This window comes from Bison bison, unplaced genomic scaffold, assembly GCF_000754665.1.
Source record: "Bison bison bison isolate TAMUID 2011002044 unplaced genomic scaffold, Bison_UMD1.0 scf7180017864254, whole genome shotgun sequence".
NCBI lineage: Eukaryota > Metazoa > Chordata > Mammalia > Artiodactyla > Bovidae > Bison > Bison bison.
Genome location: NW_011494826.1, coordinates 9,875,261 through 9,895,525, shown reverse-complemented (window position 1 = coordinate 9,895,525; position 20,265 = coordinate 9,875,261). Strand labels below are relative to the sequence as shown.

At 44.9% G+C, this 20,265-nt stretch overlaps 1 protein-coding gene and 3 non-coding genes across 4 annotated transcripts in view; 3 read left to right on the top strand and 1 right to left on the bottom strand.

The window, feature by feature from the left end:
- Nucleotides 1–11,389: 11,389 nt before the first annotated feature.
- TRNAH-GUG lies at nucleotides 11,390–11,461 on the bottom strand. The gene has a single exon. It is a non-coding gene; the product is annotated as a tRNA-His (tRNA).
- A 663-nt stretch (nucleotides 11,462–12,124) lies between these two features.
- Nucleotides 12,125–12,196, top strand: TRNAH-GUG. The gene has a single exon. It is a non-coding gene; the product is annotated as a tRNA-His (tRNA).
- Nucleotides 12,197–13,021: 825 nt separating this feature from the next.
- SHF (Src homology 2 domain containing F) overlaps nucleotides 13,022–20,265 on the top strand; it is a 26,679-nt gene continuing 19,435 nt past the window's right edge. Inside the window, 1 exon segment of the mRNA XM_010847776.1 lies at nucleotides 13,022–13,106. Within this exon segment, the coding sequence (XP_010846078.1) occupies nucleotides 13,022–13,106 (85 nt within the window).
- On the top strand, nucleotides 13,688–13,759 carry TRNAH-GUG. The gene has a single exon. It is a non-coding gene; the product is annotated as a tRNA-His (tRNA).

Below are 20,265 nucleotides of genomic sequence, written 5' to 3'. Positions count from 1 at the left end.
AGGATTTGGGGCAGGAGGAGAAGGGGACGACAGAGGATGAGATGGCTGGATGGTATCACCGACTCAATGGACGTGAGTTTGAGTGAATTCCGGGAGATGGTGATAGACAGGGAGGCCTAGCGTGCTACAATTCATGGGGTCGCAAAGAGTCGGACATGACTGAGCAACTGAACTGAACTGAACTGAACTGGTGGCCCAATGGTTAAGACTCCATGCTTCCATTGTCAGGGGCGTGGGTTTGATCCCTGGTCGGGTAACTAAGATCCCATATGCAGCGTGGCTTAAGTAAATAAATAAAATGAAGGAATTACATTTAAAGGAAAGGCAGAGAACCAGCAAACTGAAAATTTCAACTTTCCAATCAATAACTGAGCTACTGTTAAGTGGATACAGATCTACATTATCTTGTTATCAGCTAAAGAAGAGAACAAATTGAGAAATTATCCTGCTTCCAAAAAGGTAACTGAAAAAATCAATTTCCAAGGAAAAGAACTTCACGGCCCTCCCATTCCTCCCATGCTCAATTCCCTCTGGCCTTGGTGCCAGCCAGGATCATAAAACAGCTGCCATCTGGAGGAGTGAGGCAGGTTATCTTGTAGAATCTAAGAGATTTTTAGAGCAAACTGGACCTTTAAGATTGTCTTGTTAACCACAACTGAACTGACTGTGGGCAGTGCAGGGCATCAAGCTGCAAACAACTGCCTGATCGGCAGGGTGTAAGGACTCCGCTCTGCTGGTTGTGCACTTGGGCCTGCGGTGAATCTGACAGTCTATTACACACTTTCCTCTTCATGAAGATGACATCCAGTCCCTCTCTCTACCTGTGACCTTGAGAAGTCTCCCCTCACTCTCCTGTCTTCCCAAAAACCTGAAGGTCCTTTCCAATTAGATGATTCACTGATGTCTCAGCACTAATTGTTCTAAACGTGAAATTACACTTATCTTGTCAGATGCCATCTCCTTCCAAATTCCCTCTGTTACCCTCTAGGTAAAGCTTTCCTTATCCTTACTTTCTCCTTCTGTCCCCGTAGTGGTACTTTCCTCACTTGGCCTTGTGTAGAGCTAGGCATATGTCCAAGCCAGGTACAGGGTCTGGGCTAGAGCTAGGGCCTTTGTTCCCTCTCATCAGAGGGGATGTTCCCTGAGAGAAGACCTTGTGAAGGAGAAAAAGAAGACATGGAATAGGGTGCAAAGGGAAGCATTTAAAGATTCATCTCTTCAACGTCACAATTTTGCAAATGGTGGACCCTGAACACCAGGCCATGCAAATTACTGGGTACAGTTAAATGGCAGATTTAAATGGGTGGTAATGACAAGTGTTTTCCAAGGACCCCTTTATTTTTTAATGTTTTCTATATTCAACTATGATTTGTTTTTTGAAATGTTTGCCATTTCTTATGTAATTCTGCTGTTTTTTAAATTTTGTCTATGAGAAATTTAAGGTCTTTTTCTCTTTAGCTTTGTCTCCCACACAGGTTACTTTCAGAGTAATGAGACATTGCAAGTGTAAAGGATGTGAGAACAGAGGAGGGAGATGATAAATACCCTTCCATACCACAAGTATTGGTCTTGGCCAATTCAAAGACCAAGCACTAGATAGCCTGTTCTTTCAGTAAAGAGTTTCTAGAAATACCTAATTGAAAGATCAACCAAATGTTCTCACCACAGAAAGCAGAGTGAAACTATGGTAAGTCTTAAGGAATTAACCTTTCTGCTCTGGTGTTAAGAAATCTTATTCCGAAAGATGCTTTCTCAAAAAAAAAAAAAGATTCTTTCTCAACATCCTGTTTGTAATTTCTCTCTTTGACTCTACTTCCCTCTCTCTCTCATCTCTGTCTCTCATACCCCTTCCTCTCTGTTTCCCACTTCTGTTACATCTTGCAGTGCGTTGCCTAAGAAAGCTGTGAAAGACGGATCTCTGGGGAACAGCTTCCCAAATTCCTGTGGGGACCACCCCACCTCAGTCCCTGCAGAGTGGAGTTGGTGACTAAGACAGTCAGAAATGAGGGTGTGTGTGTCAGGGAGCAGGTGGGTGAGCAGTCAAGGCTTTATCCTGGGAGCGACTTCCCTGGTGGTCTCATGGTTAAGACTCTATGCTTCCAATGCAGGAAGCCTGGGTGTTTGATCCCTGGTTGGGTAACTAGATCCCATATGCTGCAGATCCCATATGCTGCAACTAACTAAGAGATCCCGCATGCCCCAATGAAAATCAAAGATCCCATGTTCCACAATTAAGACCCGGTGCAGCCTGACTAATTAATTATTTAGTATTTTTTAAAGGCTTTATGGGGGAATGAATGAGGCTCGTGAAGAACTCAGTGAGGCCCTGCGACCACAGTCATGTGGTCTAGAGATTCGGCATTAACAAAAACCTCCCACAATTAGTCTTACAGGACTGTGACTAGAATCTTAATTTTCTTTTTGCTGAACTTCTTGGGAGACTTTGCCTTGGATTCTGATTAGAAAAGCCTAATCTCTAGTATTCCTTACTGATCTGTAGTTGGCTAATTATTTCCCATGGTTAAATTGTGAGGTGGACAAAGTCTAGGAAAATTGGTGCTCATTTCTCACTTCTGACCCTCCTCCTAGGTGCTCTAAGTATACCTTATTGGTGAAAGTCTATTCTTGTTTGAAAAACAAGTTATAAGGAAGTAATCCTTGGCCAAAATATTAGTTATTAAGCATTTCAAGGTTTTTCTCTCTACCTCTCTTTCTTCTTTTTTTTTTTTTTTTAACTTTTAAGGTAGGATTGGAGAGATTTGGAGTCAGAGACTCCACGAGAAATGACTTCGTGCCTTTAGGGAAAGTATATTAACCATCTTGAGTCTCGAGTCCCATTTCTGAAAAATGGAAGTGATAAATTAATCTGCCTACAAGACTGAGAGTCTGCCTACTAAATGAGAACAAAAGGGAAAGGAGAAAAAATGTCTGTATAAATGGTAAGATGCTCTCAAAACTTTAGTACCTAAAGTATAAACATCCTAATATGGATCCTTTTGCTTTTTTTTTAAGCTATATTGTTCATTTATCATATTTCAGGCACTACTCCAAGCCTGACATGTATTTCATTCATTTTCTCATGTAATCCTATCCACACACCTTTGAGGAAAGTACTATTACTATCCCAGTTTTCCACACAAGGAAACTCAGGCTTAGAAAGGTGAAATACTTAAAGAGGTTAAACAACTTGCCCAACTGCTGATAAGTGGAAATCTTTGTTTTGAATCCAAACAGCTGGGTATTTCTTAAGTAGACTTGAGAACTCCCAATCCGTAGGTTCCCAAATCCCCTTGTCTCCCCTAATCAGAGGGTGCTGATGGGGCATTACAGCTGGGGCACTGATTCAAACCTTCAGTTCACATCTCTCCCAGGAAGCTGTTTCAGTTCCTGATAAAGCCTTCTAGAAGCAAGTATTGCAATAAAGATAAGTTTTGAAATAATGGCATTCTGCAGAAAGGAATTAAGGCAACTCTGATAGTAGGGAAGGGCACTCCAGATGCACTAGCTTTGAAGTCTGCAAACTCTGCCTGTGATTCAGTCCGTAGGTCAGTTCTCAAGAACTCTTCCAGGCCTGTTGACTCCATGGCCTAAAAGAGTAGAACCTGCCTGCAAGGAAGATGGAACAGAGTGGTGGCCACCATCTCCTCACTTCCCTCCTGTCCTCTCCACCTCTGCAAGCCTTTCCAAGGAAACCACTGACCATATCATAAAGAGTAGGAGAAGGGGCCCTGCCTGGGTCAGATAGGGGCATGGAAAGGAGAGGCCATGTCTGAAACATGCAATAAAGGACAGCACAGATGACTGGGAAGCCAGTCTTCGGCGCTAAAGCCCCCTCTCTTTTCCCTTTTCTCCATCCTATCTTCCTCTCCATCCTGTCTTCTTCCTCTCCAGCCTGATCAAAATCTGTCCTCAGGAAAAGATCAGAGATTGGCTGCTTCCCTGGGAACCAAAGTCAGGAAGTAACCATGTAGTTTCTGTAGTTTCTGTGCCCTGTAAAGGGCTTTGCAGAATTGGTGAGCAAAAGAGGTAGGTGGGCTTTGTCATAGTCAGGTTTATTTTCCCTGTGCCTAGATCAGTGCCTGGCTCTTTAGTTGTTGACTGAACGAATTTTGGAGGCCAGGGAGTCCTTTTCACAACCCTTAAACTGAACACCTATTGGCCCTGGGCTGTGGACCTGTGGGCCACAGAAGTTATATCTTCTGAGCAGAGGAACTTCAGATGCTAAGAGATCTAGGCCTGTGTGGATGTGAAGCCAACACTAAATACTGTATCACTACATGTACCCAGGGTGCCCTTCAGCTCCTAGCAGAGATTTATAAGCCTCACTCCAGCCTCCAGTCCCTGTTTCCAAAATTCCAGAATGCTGGCTCTACCACTGGAGGACATGCCCTGACCTTTCTGGGGCATAGAGCAAGGGGTCTGGATTAAGACCTCCCCACTGCTAATGCACTGAATTGTGCCCCCCTCCTCCCTATTCAGGCTCCTCCTGTGGCTCAGCTGGTAAAGAACTCACCTGCAATGTGGGAGACCTGGGTTCGATCTTTGGGTTGGGAAGATCCCCTAGAGAAAGGAAAGGCTACCCACTCCAGTATTCTGGCCTGGAAAATCTCATGGGCAGAGGAGCCTGGTGGGCTGCATTCCATGGGGTCACAAAGAGTTGGGCATGACTGAGTGACTAACACTTACTTAACCCCCAATTCATATGATGAACTATTAAACCTTAATGTGACTATATTTATACTAAAGAAGTAAGTAAGTTTTAATGAGGCCATAAGGGCAGGACCCTAGTCCAATAGGAATATTGTTGTTATTACTATTGAATACTTTGGCCACCTGAAGTGAAGAGACAACTCACTGGAAAAGAACCTGATGCTGGGAAAGACTGAGGACAAGAGGAGAAGGCGACAACAGAGGATGAGATAGTTAGATAGCGTCACCAACTTAATGGACATGAATCTGAACAAACTCCAGAAGATAGAGAAGGATGGGGGAGCCTGATGTGTTACAGTCCATAGGAATGCAAAGAGTAGGACATGACTTAACAACTGATAAACAAACAAAAAAATTGTTCTTATAAGATAATGCACCAGAGTAGTCACTCTCTCTCCACCATGTGAGGACAAAGCAAAAAGATGGCCATCTGCAAGTTAGGGAGTCCTCATCAGAAAATAAACTGGCCAGCACAAATACATACATACATTAGGTTTAAGCCACTCAGTCTATGACAGCCTGAGCAGAACAAGACACCTGCTTCCTCTATAATACTTAAGATTTATGCTCAGAGAGGTTCTGACGAGCAGACAAATCTTCTAGGCCCACTCTTACCCAAGCCAAATTCCTTCCTGTTATATATCTTTTATTCCTCACAAATGGACACAACACTGCTTTTTCTTATACTCCATTTCTCCCTTGCCACATCTTAGATATTTTTTTAATAGTAATTTCGTTTTTCCAACTTTAACTGAATTTCAGATTTCTGCTTGTTTTTACATTTGGGTTTTGCCTTTTTTTTTTTTGGCTTCGTTGCATGGCACGTGGAATTTTAGTTCCCTGACCAGGTATGGAACCCATGCCCCTGCAGGGGAAGCTGGAGTCTTAACCACTAGATGACCAGGGAAGTCCTGCCACATCTTAGATATTAAGTCACAAATGAGGCAGACTTTGCAGGACAAGAAACCTTTGAAGATCCAGGCATACCATGGGGCCCTGGTGGTACAGAGAATCTTCTCTCCCTTGGTCTGTCTTGGTCTCACGGTTTCAGCATCAAGAAATTGGGCTTAAGATGTCTCCATTAAAATGGTCATGTTACTTTGGGGTATGAGGGTAATACTTTTAACAGTCTTCAACCATTTAGTAGGTCAGCTGGCTCCTTCTGAAGGGAACTGGATAAAGTTCTCCTAAAATAACTGTAGGAAAGAAGGTTTAAGAGTCCTGAGAGGGAAAGCTTAGGAACCAAAGCTTATGTCTAAAAGAGAGTGAAGCTTAAATCAGCAAAGCAGGATTGCTGACATGGTAGTGTTTCCCATTTCCCAGGAAATAGAAAACTAATAAAGCCCTTGATGCTGGCACAGCATAAACCTCAGCAAAGGCTAATAAACAATTATAAAGCATTTACGATAAGACCTTAAATAATTAACTAATTATCTTGGAAAGTTAAAGAACAGGACCCCAGGGTATGGGACCTGATTATAAAGTCATACATATATATGTGAGGTGAGGCCAGAGTAGGAAGAGGGTGGCAGGAAGGAGGCCTATTAGAATAGGCTGAAGGAGAAGGGGAGGAGTGTGCAGATCAGTAGTCAGAGACAGGAAGTGGGAGAACTATGTTGACTACAACCATACCTGTATCACTGCCATGTCTTGGGGTAGTCACAGTGCTGGACAAAAATCGCAAAGACTATTGCCCTTTCCAAAGAGATACATAATCAACTGCCTAGGAGGAGAGCCAAAAAGAGACCATTGGAAACCTACGGGTTTTTCTATAAAGCTGTTATGAAGTGTTACCAGACTCATTTTCTGCATATTTTCCAATCCCAACATTCTGCCTTATTAAAATGCTGGGCCTTTGCATTACCTTGGAAGTACCTTAGGGCAAGTCACCACTTGTTCTGTACAATTTCAAGATGCACTGTTGTCCAGTGACTGAGCTTTCATTGCCTTGCTGGTTTCCAGGAAAGCAGACCCCTAAATCACTCAGAATTGACTCAACAATTTTTTCTAAAAATTGCCAGGATTTCCACTGTCAAAAAACTGCTCACGTATATCTAAATAACTTAAGAATATTTTTAATATAAATAAAGCATTCCAACAATTTTCTTTTTAAGAACCATAAAATCTGTACTATGCCTTCTGAGACCCAAGCAAATTAAAGATAATAGGATTGTTAGGGAACTGTTGACCAAAACTGCCTGCCTTGGCCAGGCACAACCAGTAACAGGTTTGCTTAAGTCTCCCACTTCAGGATGCTTCAAAAGGACTGAAAACCAGTGTGGGGCCCAAAAACAACCCAGAGAAAACCTAAGAGGAGCCAAGAAGGGGAGGAGATACCAGTTGATAATATGTCTCAACAACCTCTCAGAAATCCTTGTGCTGAAAACCATCATGACTGAGAGATGCACGCACTACCAAGAAGGGCCTGAGGCAGATCAAATGAAGGCACAACCAAGATGATTGGCCAGAAACAACCCAGAAAGCTAACCCCACCACCATAAAACCTGAGACTGTGAGATACACGTGGCAGAGCAATTCTTCCCAGTTTCTTTACCCTGCTGCTCTCTGCCTGAGTGCCCCTTTTCAATAATGCGTCTTTTGTTTTGTCAGTACGTCTCCTTTGACAATTCATTTCCAAGGATTCTGAAGTGGGACCCCTTCAAGAGCCCATTGTCAGGCCGTTGAAAGAGTCCCATCCAGTGACAGGATGATGCTGGCAATATATATTTACAAGAACAGAGGTTTCCAAAAATCAGAGGTAAGATGAAAACCAATTTTATTCTGAACAGCCTTTTAGTTAAATCATTGAGGGTGTGGCCCCTGCACTGGAAGGGTGGAGTCTTAACCACTAGACCACCAAGGAAGTCCCCAGATGCTCTAGATCTTGATTGTGGAGGTGGTTATACAGTTGTGTATATTAGACAAAAAGCACAAATGTGTGCAATTTACTATTATCAGTCACCATACTTTCCATAGACAAGGGAGCTGAGGGGATAATAGGCGGGGAAAAAGACACTATTAACACATTATTTTCCATTGGCACAATTTCTTCTGTTTATTTTTGATTTAACTTTCCTTTCTGATTCCTGCACTAGAATATAGGTCTACGAGAGCAACGTATCTGTCTTATTCATTACTATAACCCCAGAAACTAGAACACTACCTGGCACATAGTAGGCCATTAATAAATAGTTGATCAAATGAATGAGAATTAATATGGTAAGGACAACATAAAGAGGTGGAAGGGGATCAGAATGAGGGAAGTGCTGGATATAAACTTGAATAATTTTACAATTCTGGAAGTTTATGTCAGTTCCTCCTTGGAGAATTTCCTTCCACTCCAGCAAGAGATGTCTTTCTTCTACAGCATTTCTTGTGTCATTTCTGACTGTTGCTATAGGCTAGCATTTTCTCCCAGCTAGAAAATAACTATTTGGGGCAAGAAGTAAGATATACAGCTTTGCAGTTCCCCCATGATGCACAGCACTTTAGCTACACTATGCTAGTTTGCTGAATGAATAAATAACTGAAACTTGAGTCCTGAATGTCCAGAGAATCCCTGAGGAATGGGCTCAGTGTTATAGCGGCTAAAGTCAAAGTGATATATTCAAGAGTAAGTTTCATCTGGCTTCAGCATTCTACATCCACTCCCTGGGGTGCAGTACCTCCTAGTGGAAGTCCAGGGCTGCTGCCTCCTTCCTAAGTGCCCCAAAACACGGGCCCTCAGTGACTCCCTCCCAGAAATCCATCTTCTCCTCCTCAAAACTTCCCTTTCACCCCCATCAGTGAAGCCCAGTAGACAATGAGGACCAGCAGACTCAGGCAGGTCCCTTCTCCTAACCCCCAAAATCCACAGCATAAATAATGAAGGGCTCCATTAGAGTCAGGTGGTTCTCTCAACCATACCTGCACTTTTCAAACTCTATGGTGCAAATGAATAATCTGTGGAGAATCCTGTTAAAATGAAGATTCTGATACAGCAGTTCCAGTTTGTGAGCCAAGATTCTGAATCTGAACTAGCTTCCAGATGACACCAAAGGATGCTGGTCCAGTCTGTACTGCACCCGTGTGGTGATTGACAGCTACAGCAGTCACAACTCCAGATGCACCAAGAACTCCAGAAAGCCACGGGGGTTGATTGTTTAAGCAAACACTGTGAAGCATATAAACATATGTTCCCTTCAAGGTTTGGCCCTAGAAGGTTTGCTTGCTTCTTTCCTGATGCTGAGACCCTAGAGAAGAGCTCTGCCTTCCAGCTGGAAGGGGTAGAGGAAGGGACCACATTCCCAGAATAAGAAACAGAAAAATGTGGTTTAAATCAAGAAGTTAAGGGGAGGGAGCTGAAGGCTCAGAGAGGGTGTCCCAGAGCAGTAGTCTCTATAAGGTCATCCCAGGCCAGTGTCTCTAGCTCTCAGCTTTGCCAGCCTGTAAACTCCACATTTTGTCAGCGCACCAAGAGATAAGCAGACTGAAGGGAAATGAATCATACCAATTAGACTCAAGGGTCTAAACCAAATGGCAAAGTAAGAAGAACAAACACCAACTAATCAGAAACTTGTTCAAAGCAATGCTTTTCCCTGCAGGAATGTCTACGTGGGCTGGCATATCATTACCAAAAGTCTGTTTTATGGGCCTGAAATCAGAGCAAGAGGAATCGAGTGAGGGGATATTACGTCATTTTGAAAGCTGGATACACCCATCTCCAGGATATTTGTATATCTGCCAAGAAGGTCAGCAGTCAGAAACTAGGAGAACACACTGCCCCTCTGTTAATCTTCCTGCACCCGGAAACTTTCTGTTCAGCTTTCTTTACTACATTCCTGATCTCAGAAGACACTTCAGTTGCCTTGGATTGGATGTGAATAGCTAGAATGGGTTATGTCCAGTGATGTATGTTTGTGGGTTTTATTTTCTTGGTTGACTCCTTTTGCTCTTGGAAAGTGATTGCACCAGAACTTCTCTCCAGATTCTGAGAGCAGCTCATTGTGCAGCACTGAAGCACCAGCAGGAGAGGAACAGGGGGTTGGAGGGAAGGCCACTGGGGAAAAGCTGGATCCTTTCATTGCTTCCTACCCTAACACCTTATTCCAGGTTGCAGATTTTAAAACCTGTGTAGTTATTTAAGTGGTCAGAGGAACAGAGGTTGTCACATTCCTGTTGGCTGGTTCTTTTTCTGCTGGTGATGTTGATTTTCTATATGGACAACACTTAAATCAGTGTCCAAAGCTGGGCAAGTTTCTCAGGCTCATCTTTCCTCATTCCATTCTCTGAGTTGTCCTGTTGTATGGCTTTACACTCATCAAATTTAGGGAAGTGGCAGTAAGGAGACCTGGAAAATTACAACACTCCAGTGTCTTGCTTTTACAGGGTTCAGTATGCTTTTGTAGACATATTGTCAGTAAAGGGAGCACAACCCCACTTCTTCCTGACTTACTCTGCCACTTCCCTACAACCCCTGAACCCCGCCCCGCCCCCCCGGACCCGCCCCGCTCCCCTACCTCCCACCCCCCCACCCCAGGTCCTCTGGGAGAAGCTGGAGGGACTCATTGTTCACTGAGTCCTATCTCATTCCCTCCTTGACAGTGATACAGCCACTACCCAGCCACCTGAAAGCAAACTCCAAAACTTACTTCCATTTGCCTATTGCCAAATGACAGACTTAAATTTGCTAAACCTGGATACTGCTAAGTCACTTCTGTTGTGTCCGACTCTGTGCGACCCCAGAGACGGCAGCCCACCAGGCTCCCCCATCCCTGGGACTCTCCAGGCAAGAACACTGCAGTGGGTTGCCATTTCCTTCTCCAATGCATGAAAGTGAAAAGTGAAAGGGAAGTCACTCAGTCGTGTCCGACTCTTAGCGACCCCATGGACTGCAGCCTACCAGGTTCCTCCATCCATGGGATTTTCCAGGCAAGAGTACTGGAGTGGGATGCCATTGCCTTTCCGAAACCTGGATAAAGTGCTCACAAAACAAAGTAACGAATAGTATTTGCTTTAAACCTGAGGTAGGTTAGGAAAAAAAAATCCTCAAGGAGAAAAAGCCCTCCCACCCAGAAGGCTGAGGAGACGGAGGCCACAAACTCTTCCGCAACCTCATAGTGGCTACTGGTACAAATTCGTCCAGAGCGGTCAGATTTTTCGCTAGTCACGGTGTATTGTCTAATCTGCACTCTTCTAATTCTTAATAAACGTTTGCACAGTGTTCCTATAATCCCTGCACTCCAAAGTATTGACTAGAAAGTATGAGGCTTTTTTTTTTTTGAGAACCCAAAATATGATTTCACCACTGATAGCAAATAAGGAAAGAGAACGAGTACCACACGGAAAGTGAAAGTGAAGTCGCTCAGTCGTGTCCGACTCTTTGCGACCCCACGGACTGTAGCCTACCAGGCTCCTCCCTCCATGGGATTCTCCAGGCAAGAGTACTGGAGTGGGTTGCCATTTCCTTCTCCAGGGGATCTTCCCGACCCAGGGAACAACCTCCCAAAATTAAACAGTCTGATAACACAGAAGATGACGGTTGGCCGACTCACTGAAGCCCCTGGGTTCACTTTTTGCCGAGTTATTAATATAATTTCAGCCCTGACCTAATGTCAAGAAGCAGTTAGGGAACAACCGCAGAAGAATACTGCTTCCCAAGTCTAAAAAAGACGCCCCTGCCGTGCCATTGTTGCCACAATGCCGTGACTCGGATTCGAACCGAGGTTGCTGCGGCCACAACGCAGAGTACTAACCACTATACGATCACGGCGAGCTACTGGGACGCCACGAGTAATGCGTCACCCAGTGTCGTCCTCGTCTAGATGGCTGCCGCCCTCGCCTGCCCAAGTCGTTCACTATCAGCCCCTCTGGTTCTGGCACAAAGCTTGAAGCGGAGTAAAGGCGCCGTAGACTCCGGGCCGAAGTCTCTGTTGATCGTCCGCCTGGACCGTTAAAGTACTTTGCAAACTAAAGGACCCCTGGGACGCCGGGCCTGCGAACCGGACTCAAGCAGCCTGGAGGGGATGTGAGGCCTGCGCCAGCGGGTCGCCCGAATAGCGGCGCGGGTCTCTTCCTCACACCCTTTGTGCCCTGGCGCTCGTGCTGTCTGAACAGGCTCTGGCTGGGAATGGGACTGTCTCTTAACTCTCACAAGAAGAAAAATCATTTCCGGTCCACAGCACAACTTTCTTCGAGATGCGGAGTAAGATAACCCCAAGATACCTAGCACCGCGGTAGTGAAACCGCAAGATCTGTCCCGCGGAAGAGTGCGGACTGATATTGACACAGCTGAAAGACAGTGCGCCTGCGTACGCCCGGGCAGAGCGGCGAGGTTTAAGGTGGGCGGGAATTAGCAATGTCACAGCCAGGGGGCGGGGCTTTAAACAGAGAAGAGCTCAGGCGAGAAGCGAAAAACACAAGTCTCCAGTAGCTCGCCGTGATCGTATAGTGGTTAGTACTCTGCGTTGTGGCCGCAGCAACCTCGGTTCGAATCCGAGTCACGGCATTGCGAAAGCAGTGGCACGGCAAGGGGGCTGCATTTTAGCGTTCTCCCCCATTTTATTTTTAATCTTCAGTTTGTAGCAATTTTCTCGAAAATGGATCCCAATCCCCTTGTGACAGAAACGATATTTACGCCAGGTCTAGCTACACTGGATTTCGGAAGAATATAGGCTTCCGCTTACACTGGGCTACGTAAGTTATCCGGCACAACCCAAACAAAGCACAGAACACTCAAGAGGCAAAGTGCTAAAATTAACGTATGTACAAATTTCCATAGCAGCACTGGAAATGGGCTTCCGATAACAGAAGTCTTCGCAGAACAAGTGACCTTGGAAGTAGCTCTTTACAGGCAGAAAGGGAATTTGTCAAGCAGCAAGCAGCCAGGATAATCTCGTGAGCTAAGGTCTTGAAATGGAACGAAGAGAATTCCTCTTTGCAGGTCTTCTCTTCATCTCATCCCCACGACGCTTACAGGCCCTGGTCGGAAAGGTAGTATTAAGCGCTTCTCAAGGACCTGTTGAAAGCAAGTAACTAAGAAATGGGAAACGACACTGAGGAAAGTCCACAAGATGAACTGTTAAAGGCTCCGCAGTCGAAGGGTGTTGGGAAGAGAGTTAGAAGAGTGAGATTCCATTCGGGTTTAGCAGGATCCTTCCGACTGCTTTGCAGTGGGGGAAGGGGGTAGTGATTAGAGCAGACGACACTGGAGAAAGACGGGTGGTCCCTCTGGATTCACTCATTAGAACTAGTGGCACGTTCTGTTTAGCAAAAAGGCACTGCCTACTGTGGACTCAGCCTGGTTCTAGGCGCCTTGCGGACGAGAGCTCCGATGTATCCAGAAGGAAAATCGGGCTCCCTCCCTGCTGCGCCCAGGGACACAACAGAGGACGGCACCGGATCCGGCGGAAACACAGGTGAGCGGACGAGTCAATGCCGTCGGGGGACCAAGGGAAGCAAGGAAGGGGGTGCTGCAGATGAGGGGAACAGCAGGTTGAGATACATTCATGGAGTCCCTTCTAAGTAGCCAGTCCAATTCTGGGGGTGTCTTCCTTCAGAGGCAGCGTTCGGTCACTCGGGGAATCAACAAAGAGAAGCCCTCAGGAGCTGCCCTCTGCCGATCTGCGGTGCTGGAAGGGTCTCGAAGGTACAGGAGATGGGATTCCTCCAAGGAAGGCGAGTTACACAGTTTGTGAACATTTTGAGTTCACGGCAGTCCCGTCCCTGGATGCCCAAGTGGTACCCCCTAACTCCCACCTCCCTTACATGGAACCCACTCTTTCTTACAGCATCGTCACCATCTCGGGTAGCTAATGGACCCAAACTGGAGAGAACCGGAGCAACTGGCAAAAGAGCAATGCGCCTGCGCATTCTCAGACTCGGCCTTAGGCCTGAACCCGCCCCATAGGTGGACCCTTTGGTGACGTGCAGAATGGGAAGGCCTATAACTGTTGAAGAAGACAATCCGAAAGTTCGCCTGACAGGTCTCCGGTAGCTCGCCGTGATCGTATAGTGGTTAGTACTCTGCGTTGTGGCCGCAGCAACCTCGGTTCGAATCCGAGTCACGGCATTGTGGCAACAATGGCACGGCAAGGGACCTCTACTTTTAAATTCCTTTTCCCACCCTAGTCCACGACCCTTTATATAAATCATAACTCACTTTTTTGAAACGAAACGCTGCATCTCTCTACTTTGAAAACTGAGCCACCTCCGATCGCCACCTTCAATAATTCTCATTTAATCCTCTGAATGCAGCATTAGACCAAACAAATTGTAACCCTTTCCCTCCTGAAAAAAATTGAAAATCAGTGTCAAAATCATTTTACACCAACAAAACAGCGACCCTGTGGCCTCGCGATTTCTTTCCTTTTCATACATTAAAAAAAAAAAGTCTTCATTTTCAAATGGAGAATACAAAGCACAAGCCCAGTGAAAACTGTCTCCCTCTCATTCTTCACCCTATCTAGCAATCGTCGTCAGTTTCCAATATATTTTTCTGTGGCAGTCTTTGTATAAATAAATATTTGTATATGTATGCGTGTTGAGTCCTAAGTCGCTCAGTCGTGTCCGACTCTTTGCGACTCTATGGACTGTAGCCCTCTGTTCACGGGATTCTCCAGACAAGAAAACTGAAATGAGCTGCCACGCCCTCCGCCAGTGGATCCTCCGGACCCAGGGGTTGAAACCTTCTCTCTTATGTCTCCTGCATTGGCAGGCGGGTTCTTTACCACTTAGGGTCATCTGATACATGTATGCACAAATATTCCCGCTTGCTTCTTCCATAGTACAGGTGACATCTCTTCTTCCTCACCCCCAGAAATCAGACTAAACTTGAAGTCTTAGATTTGCGTTGGTAACCTATCTCCCACTACAGAAGAGTATACATACCCCAGGGGGAATCTCCACCCACCTGATCTAGTCCTTTTTCTCCCCAGGCACAGGCTCCTGGTTGAGGAGGGTGGAACTCTGGGTTGATAAGATAAGGGAAAAGCATTCATTACCTTGCCCCCCCCCCCCAAAAAAAAAAACAAAAACGGTTGGATGGGAGCCTGGGCTCTGCTGGGAATTGGCCCTCTTTTGATTTTAGGTTGGAAGGTCAGAATTCATTTGGAGACCCTCTGAAGGCAGGAGGAGGAGGGGTTGGATGGCATCACCAACTGGATGGACATGAGTTTGAGCAAGCTCCAGGAGTTGGTGATGGACAAGGAAGACTGGCATGCTGCAGTCCATGGGGTCGCAGAGTCAGACACAACTGTGAGACTGAACTGAACTGGACTTCCATTTCTTCCTTATTGTCAGAATCCAACTTAAATCACAAACCACTCAAGTTAGAAAATTCAAGTTCAGTGAAGGTAGAACTGAATCCTACTATGTTTGTGTTCCAAGAATACAGCCTCCTCATAAATATTTGAACAGAGATATCTTATGGAGTCCATAAATGAGATAAGTGGCCCAGTTTGCTGTATGGCTGCATTTTAAGTTGTATTCTTGCAACACAGAACCATGTTATTTTTATACCAGAAAACATGACTCAAATGAAGCTCCATCTACATGCAGAATATCTAAGAACAGAATTAATATATTTGGGATATGTTTGTCTTCTCAAGGTTGTGGACAGAGATGAATGCAAGGCAAGGCTGGAGACCAAAGGCAAGGGCCAGGCTTAGAAAAAGACAAAACCAGAAGGAATGAGAGTTCAGAATGGGACTGGGCACTCAAAGGTAAGCAAATAGAAGTAAGGACATCCCACGCAGTACCCAGCAAGGGAAGTGAGCACTAAGGACTAGGCTTTGGGACATGTGCAAACTTAGCACGTTAAGGGAGGAAGACAGGATTTGTCTTGAGAGAAAAGAGAACAGTGTCATTTCAAGAAAAGTTTGGGAGAAGAGGACTTTAAGCATAGAGGAGGTCAGCAGACAGGAGAAAGAGAAATGAGAAGTCACTGGTCTTAACACATAAAAGTCGTTGACTTTAAAAACCTTCTGTGAGAGCAAACGGATAACGTGTAACAAGAGTCAGAAAAAAATATACACTCTTTGCCCCAATAACTCCACTTTTGGGAATCTTGCCAAAGGAAATTATCCTAAACTTGGAAAAGTTATCCACATAAAGATGTTTGTTACAGTTATTTAGAAGGGAGGATAATGGAAATAGCCTAAATGATCAACAAATAAAGTGATAAAGTATGTTCATTTGATGAGATATTAAATAGCCATTTTTAAAGTACAAAGTCAACTTTTAACTGCCATCTCCAACTAAAGGGAGTAAGACCCCTTTAAAGAAATTGATTACAAGTACAAGAACTGCAGACCGGTAAGTACAAGTTGTGTCTGGAATATCTTATGTGAGAAAGCAAGTAAGTGTTTAAAGACTGGCAAGACCAAGTCAACAGAATCCAGAAGCTTCTTGAAAGGGCTCTTACTGGCCCAATTTAGGACAGTTTTGAGCATTAAAAAAATGATGGTAATGGATTATACATATTAAATTAAAAAAAAAATTTTTTGAGACCACAGGGATTGGGTGGAGGGGTTGGGGGAGGAGAAACTCTCTCTTTACAGAAGAATGCCGGATAATAAATGCAGAATGACAGAATTAGAGTCACCTTTTGCAATCCCCAGTGTAATAACAAATGTAAGCATAGATCATCAATGGAAGCTAAGACCGCTGGGTAAAACATGTTGGGAGCTAATAGTCTTAGGTTATCACACCACAACTTACTCTAAATTGTGAAATGGAGAGATCTGATGGACTCCAGTTTAACCAAGTGATCAAGCCTAGCATCGCCAATAAAGGACAATGAGCACTATTGACTGGCCTGCCAGTGTAACACACTGGAAAGTCCACATCATCTCAAATGTAGTGGTCTTTTTTTTTAAAAAATGTCAAGCCTGAATCTAATCATGAGGAAACTATGGAAAAATCCAAAATGTGAAACATTCTACATGACAACTGCCCTGGACATTTCAAAATGAGCAATGTCATGAAAAACAAACTAGCAAGAAAAAAAATGGGAAATATTTCAAGATTTTAAAGAGAGTAAAGAAGTAAACAGTGCAACAGGGGAACCTTGGTAAATCCTGAATCTGGACGGAAAAAATCCCAAATGTATATATGTATGTATGTGTTGGAGAAGGCAATGGCACCCCGCTCCAGTACTCTTGCCTGGAAAATCCCATGGGCAGAGGAGCCTGGTAGGCCGCAGTCCATGGGGTCACTAGGAATCAGACACGACTGAGCAACTTCACTTTCACTTTTCACTCTCATGCATTGGAGAAGGAAATGGCAACCCACTCCAGTGTTCTTGCCTGGAGAATCCCAGGGACGGGGGAGCCTGGTGGGCTGCTGTCTATAGGGTCACACAGAGTCGGACACGACTGAAGCGACTTAGCAGCATGTATGTGCACAGTCACTCAATCAAGTCTGACTCTTTGTGATCCTATAGACTGTAGCCTGCCAGGCTCTTCTGTCCATGGGAATCTCCAGGCAAGAGTACTGGAGTGCTTGCCCTATCCTCGTCCAGAGGATCTTCCTGACCCAGGGATCAAACCCACATCTCTGCATCTCCTGCAATGACAGACTGATTCTTTACCACTGAGCCACCTGGGAAACCCAAGTAAATGACATTTGGCAGGGAGGGACGGAAAAAAATTAATATGGACTGTATAACAGACAATGCTATTAATGATAATGGTTTGTGGCCCCATAGAAGAATTCCTTATTCTTAGGGAATGGCTGCTAAAGTATTTAGAGCTGAAGCATCATGACAACTGAAACTTGCATCAAATCGTTAAGGGGGGGAAAAGGCTGAAGGGATAGAACAAATGTGGCATAATGTTAAAAAGTGGTGAATCTAGGTGAAGGGTATACAGATTTCCCCTGTACTTTCTTACTTGTACTTACTTGAATTATTCTGTAAGTTTGAAATTTAAAAAAAAAAAAAAACCTGGAAGAAAATAAAGCTTTCATAATAAAAATGGGGAAATTATGCAATGTTCAGTGAAAAAAATAAGGATACAAAATTGTGTATACCACAATTATAGCTATATAAAAATAACAAGAGAAATGATGTTTATTCATTTCAACATTTGTTAAGCTCACTGAGTGATGAGAACACCCAGATCACCTTCAGAATCCTGAGTCTATGGTGCAATGCTTAACATGCTTAAGTACAAGACTTTGGATCTGGCAAACTCCACCCAAGTCTTGAGAGCCTCACCTCTGTATCCTTGGTTCCTAGCAAGCTATCTGGCCCCATGAGGTGCTCAACAATGCCTGATTCTGAAAGTGCATTAACAAAAGTTTAAGACAAAAGTAAGTTCACAGTGTACATAAAGTATTAGAGCTCTCTAATTATCATTTAAACTATCTTTATGATATCCTCCCCCATCCTCATGTGATTTTACTTCCTAATCTTCCTCACTATGAATTCACCCCTTCTTAATGGTATGCTGGTTCACTCAACCCACGCTGACCTCTTAGCTTGGAATGACCATTTGCTCCTTTGCTTCATCTACCCACACCCTACCCAGTTCAGGTCTACCCCCTGCGTGAAGCCTGACAACTTTTGTGCAGACCTTATTTGGTTCCATTCCTCTGTGCTGTCAGAAGCTTAGCTCCATATTTCTTAAACATAGGTGGCTTCATTTGACACTTACCATTGTAAGCACTTTACAGTTTTAAAAGCCTGTTCCATCATTTCCATCATTCCATGTCCATGATTTCCCTTAATGCTCACAGGACAGTCATCATGCCCTTTGCAGATATAAGGAAGGTAAGAATCAGTGGCAAGAGGAGAGTCTTGCTTTTGATCCTGAGATGTGTCTCGAGCCCACAATTACTGTTAAACACCTGGTGATTGAGGAGACCCTCCAATATGAATCTACTGGATCATTCTTTTAGAATTTATTATCTTTATAATAAATAAAGATATTTATTTATATCTTTGCTTTGTTAGTCAATTTTAAGCAAATATCTATTTATTAGGTTGCACTGAGTCTTAGTTGCAGAATCTTCAGTCTTCATTGTGGCATGTAGGATCTTTCAGCTGCAGCATATGGAATCTTTAATTGTTCCATGTGGAATCTGGGATCTAGTCCTGACCAGGGATGGAACCCAGACCCCCTGCTTTGGGAGCAGAGTCTTAGCCCCTGGACCACCTGGGAAGTCCATTAGTCATATTTGAAGCCGCATATTTTTATGATGTGCGTGATATTTTCTCTATTATACCTCATGAAACCATATACAATATCAGACATTTCAATTATCTCCTACAGTCCTGCCCCTCAAAGAGTGGTGGGAGGACCAGCTGCATTTGTATCACTTGGAAGCCTGTTAGAATTCCACCGAAATTCCATCCCAGCTAGACCTACAGAAACTTCAGTTTAACAAATTCCCCAGGAGATTTGTGTTCATTTTATAGTTTGAGAAGCACCGTCCTGTAACACCAACTAGAATATGCACAAAGCAGAAACTCAGCAAATATTTTGAGACGTGGGGCCCTGGGAATCCTAGGAGATTCTCAGTTTTGCCATCACATCTTACTGTACTCCAGTTTTGAGCTTCCTTCCCTTTGGGACCTCAGGTGGCTCTTTGCTCCCTCACAAAGCAGATATGAGCCTAAGAGAGAGGGAGACATTGAGGTGGTGTCAGAGGGATGGATGCTGATGAAGTGAAGCTGCTGTCTTTCCAACAGTCAAAACCAAGTGTTGGAGTCGGGCCTCAGGGCTACAATATTTCTGGGGAGAAATTGGCTTTATTTCTAAGACAAAAATGCCTATCGCTTGAGCATCTGAGCCTCTGGGGATTAAGGGGTTTGTGATAGACAACACTGTAACTGTTTCTAGACTTGGTTTATTGACTTGTCTGTTTCTATTCTGTCACTAATCTGACGGACAAGGAAACCCGGGACATGAAAGAATTTCTGCGTGTTTGCGCTCTCTGGCATCAGGGCCGGGTCGACCTGCTCAGAATGGGTGAGCTCAGGGGTGGGAGGCGTTTGTGCAAGGGCTGTTTGCCTGTGAGGAGGGCGTGTGTGGAAGCCACTCGGGAGAAGTGGGTGCCTCTAGGGAGCTGATTGTCTGCGATGTGAGATGTCCGCCTGGAGTGGGTTAGAGTATGTGCAGTGAGAGCGGTTGGATGGGAGGAGGTAGGTGGGGCTCCCATAGCAGCACGCCGAAACCCGGTCCTACCGAGCAGCCCCCATCTCGGCCTCCCCTCTGCCTGCCCCCAACCCCAGCTTTTCCTCCTAGGATAATATTTCCCAGTTAGGAGTGGCCTTGGGGAGGGGCAGAAGGAGCCGGAGAGCCAGGAATCCAGGAGTCTAAGGACTCCCCTCTCGGGGTCGCGCTAGGTGGGAGGTGGCGGCAGGGAACAGACGTGGGCAGGTGAGCCCCTGCAGGGACAGGCGTGGCGACACGTGGAGGATTTATCCTCAGTCCATCCTCAGGAGTCGGATGCCCTGCCCTGGGGTCGCCACTTCGCGTCTTCGGCGAGCACACAGGCTGGAAGCCCGTCCCCCTCCTCTCCGTGGGGCGGGGAGTGGGGGGAGGTAGACCCCTTTAGGTAGCGGAACCCCGC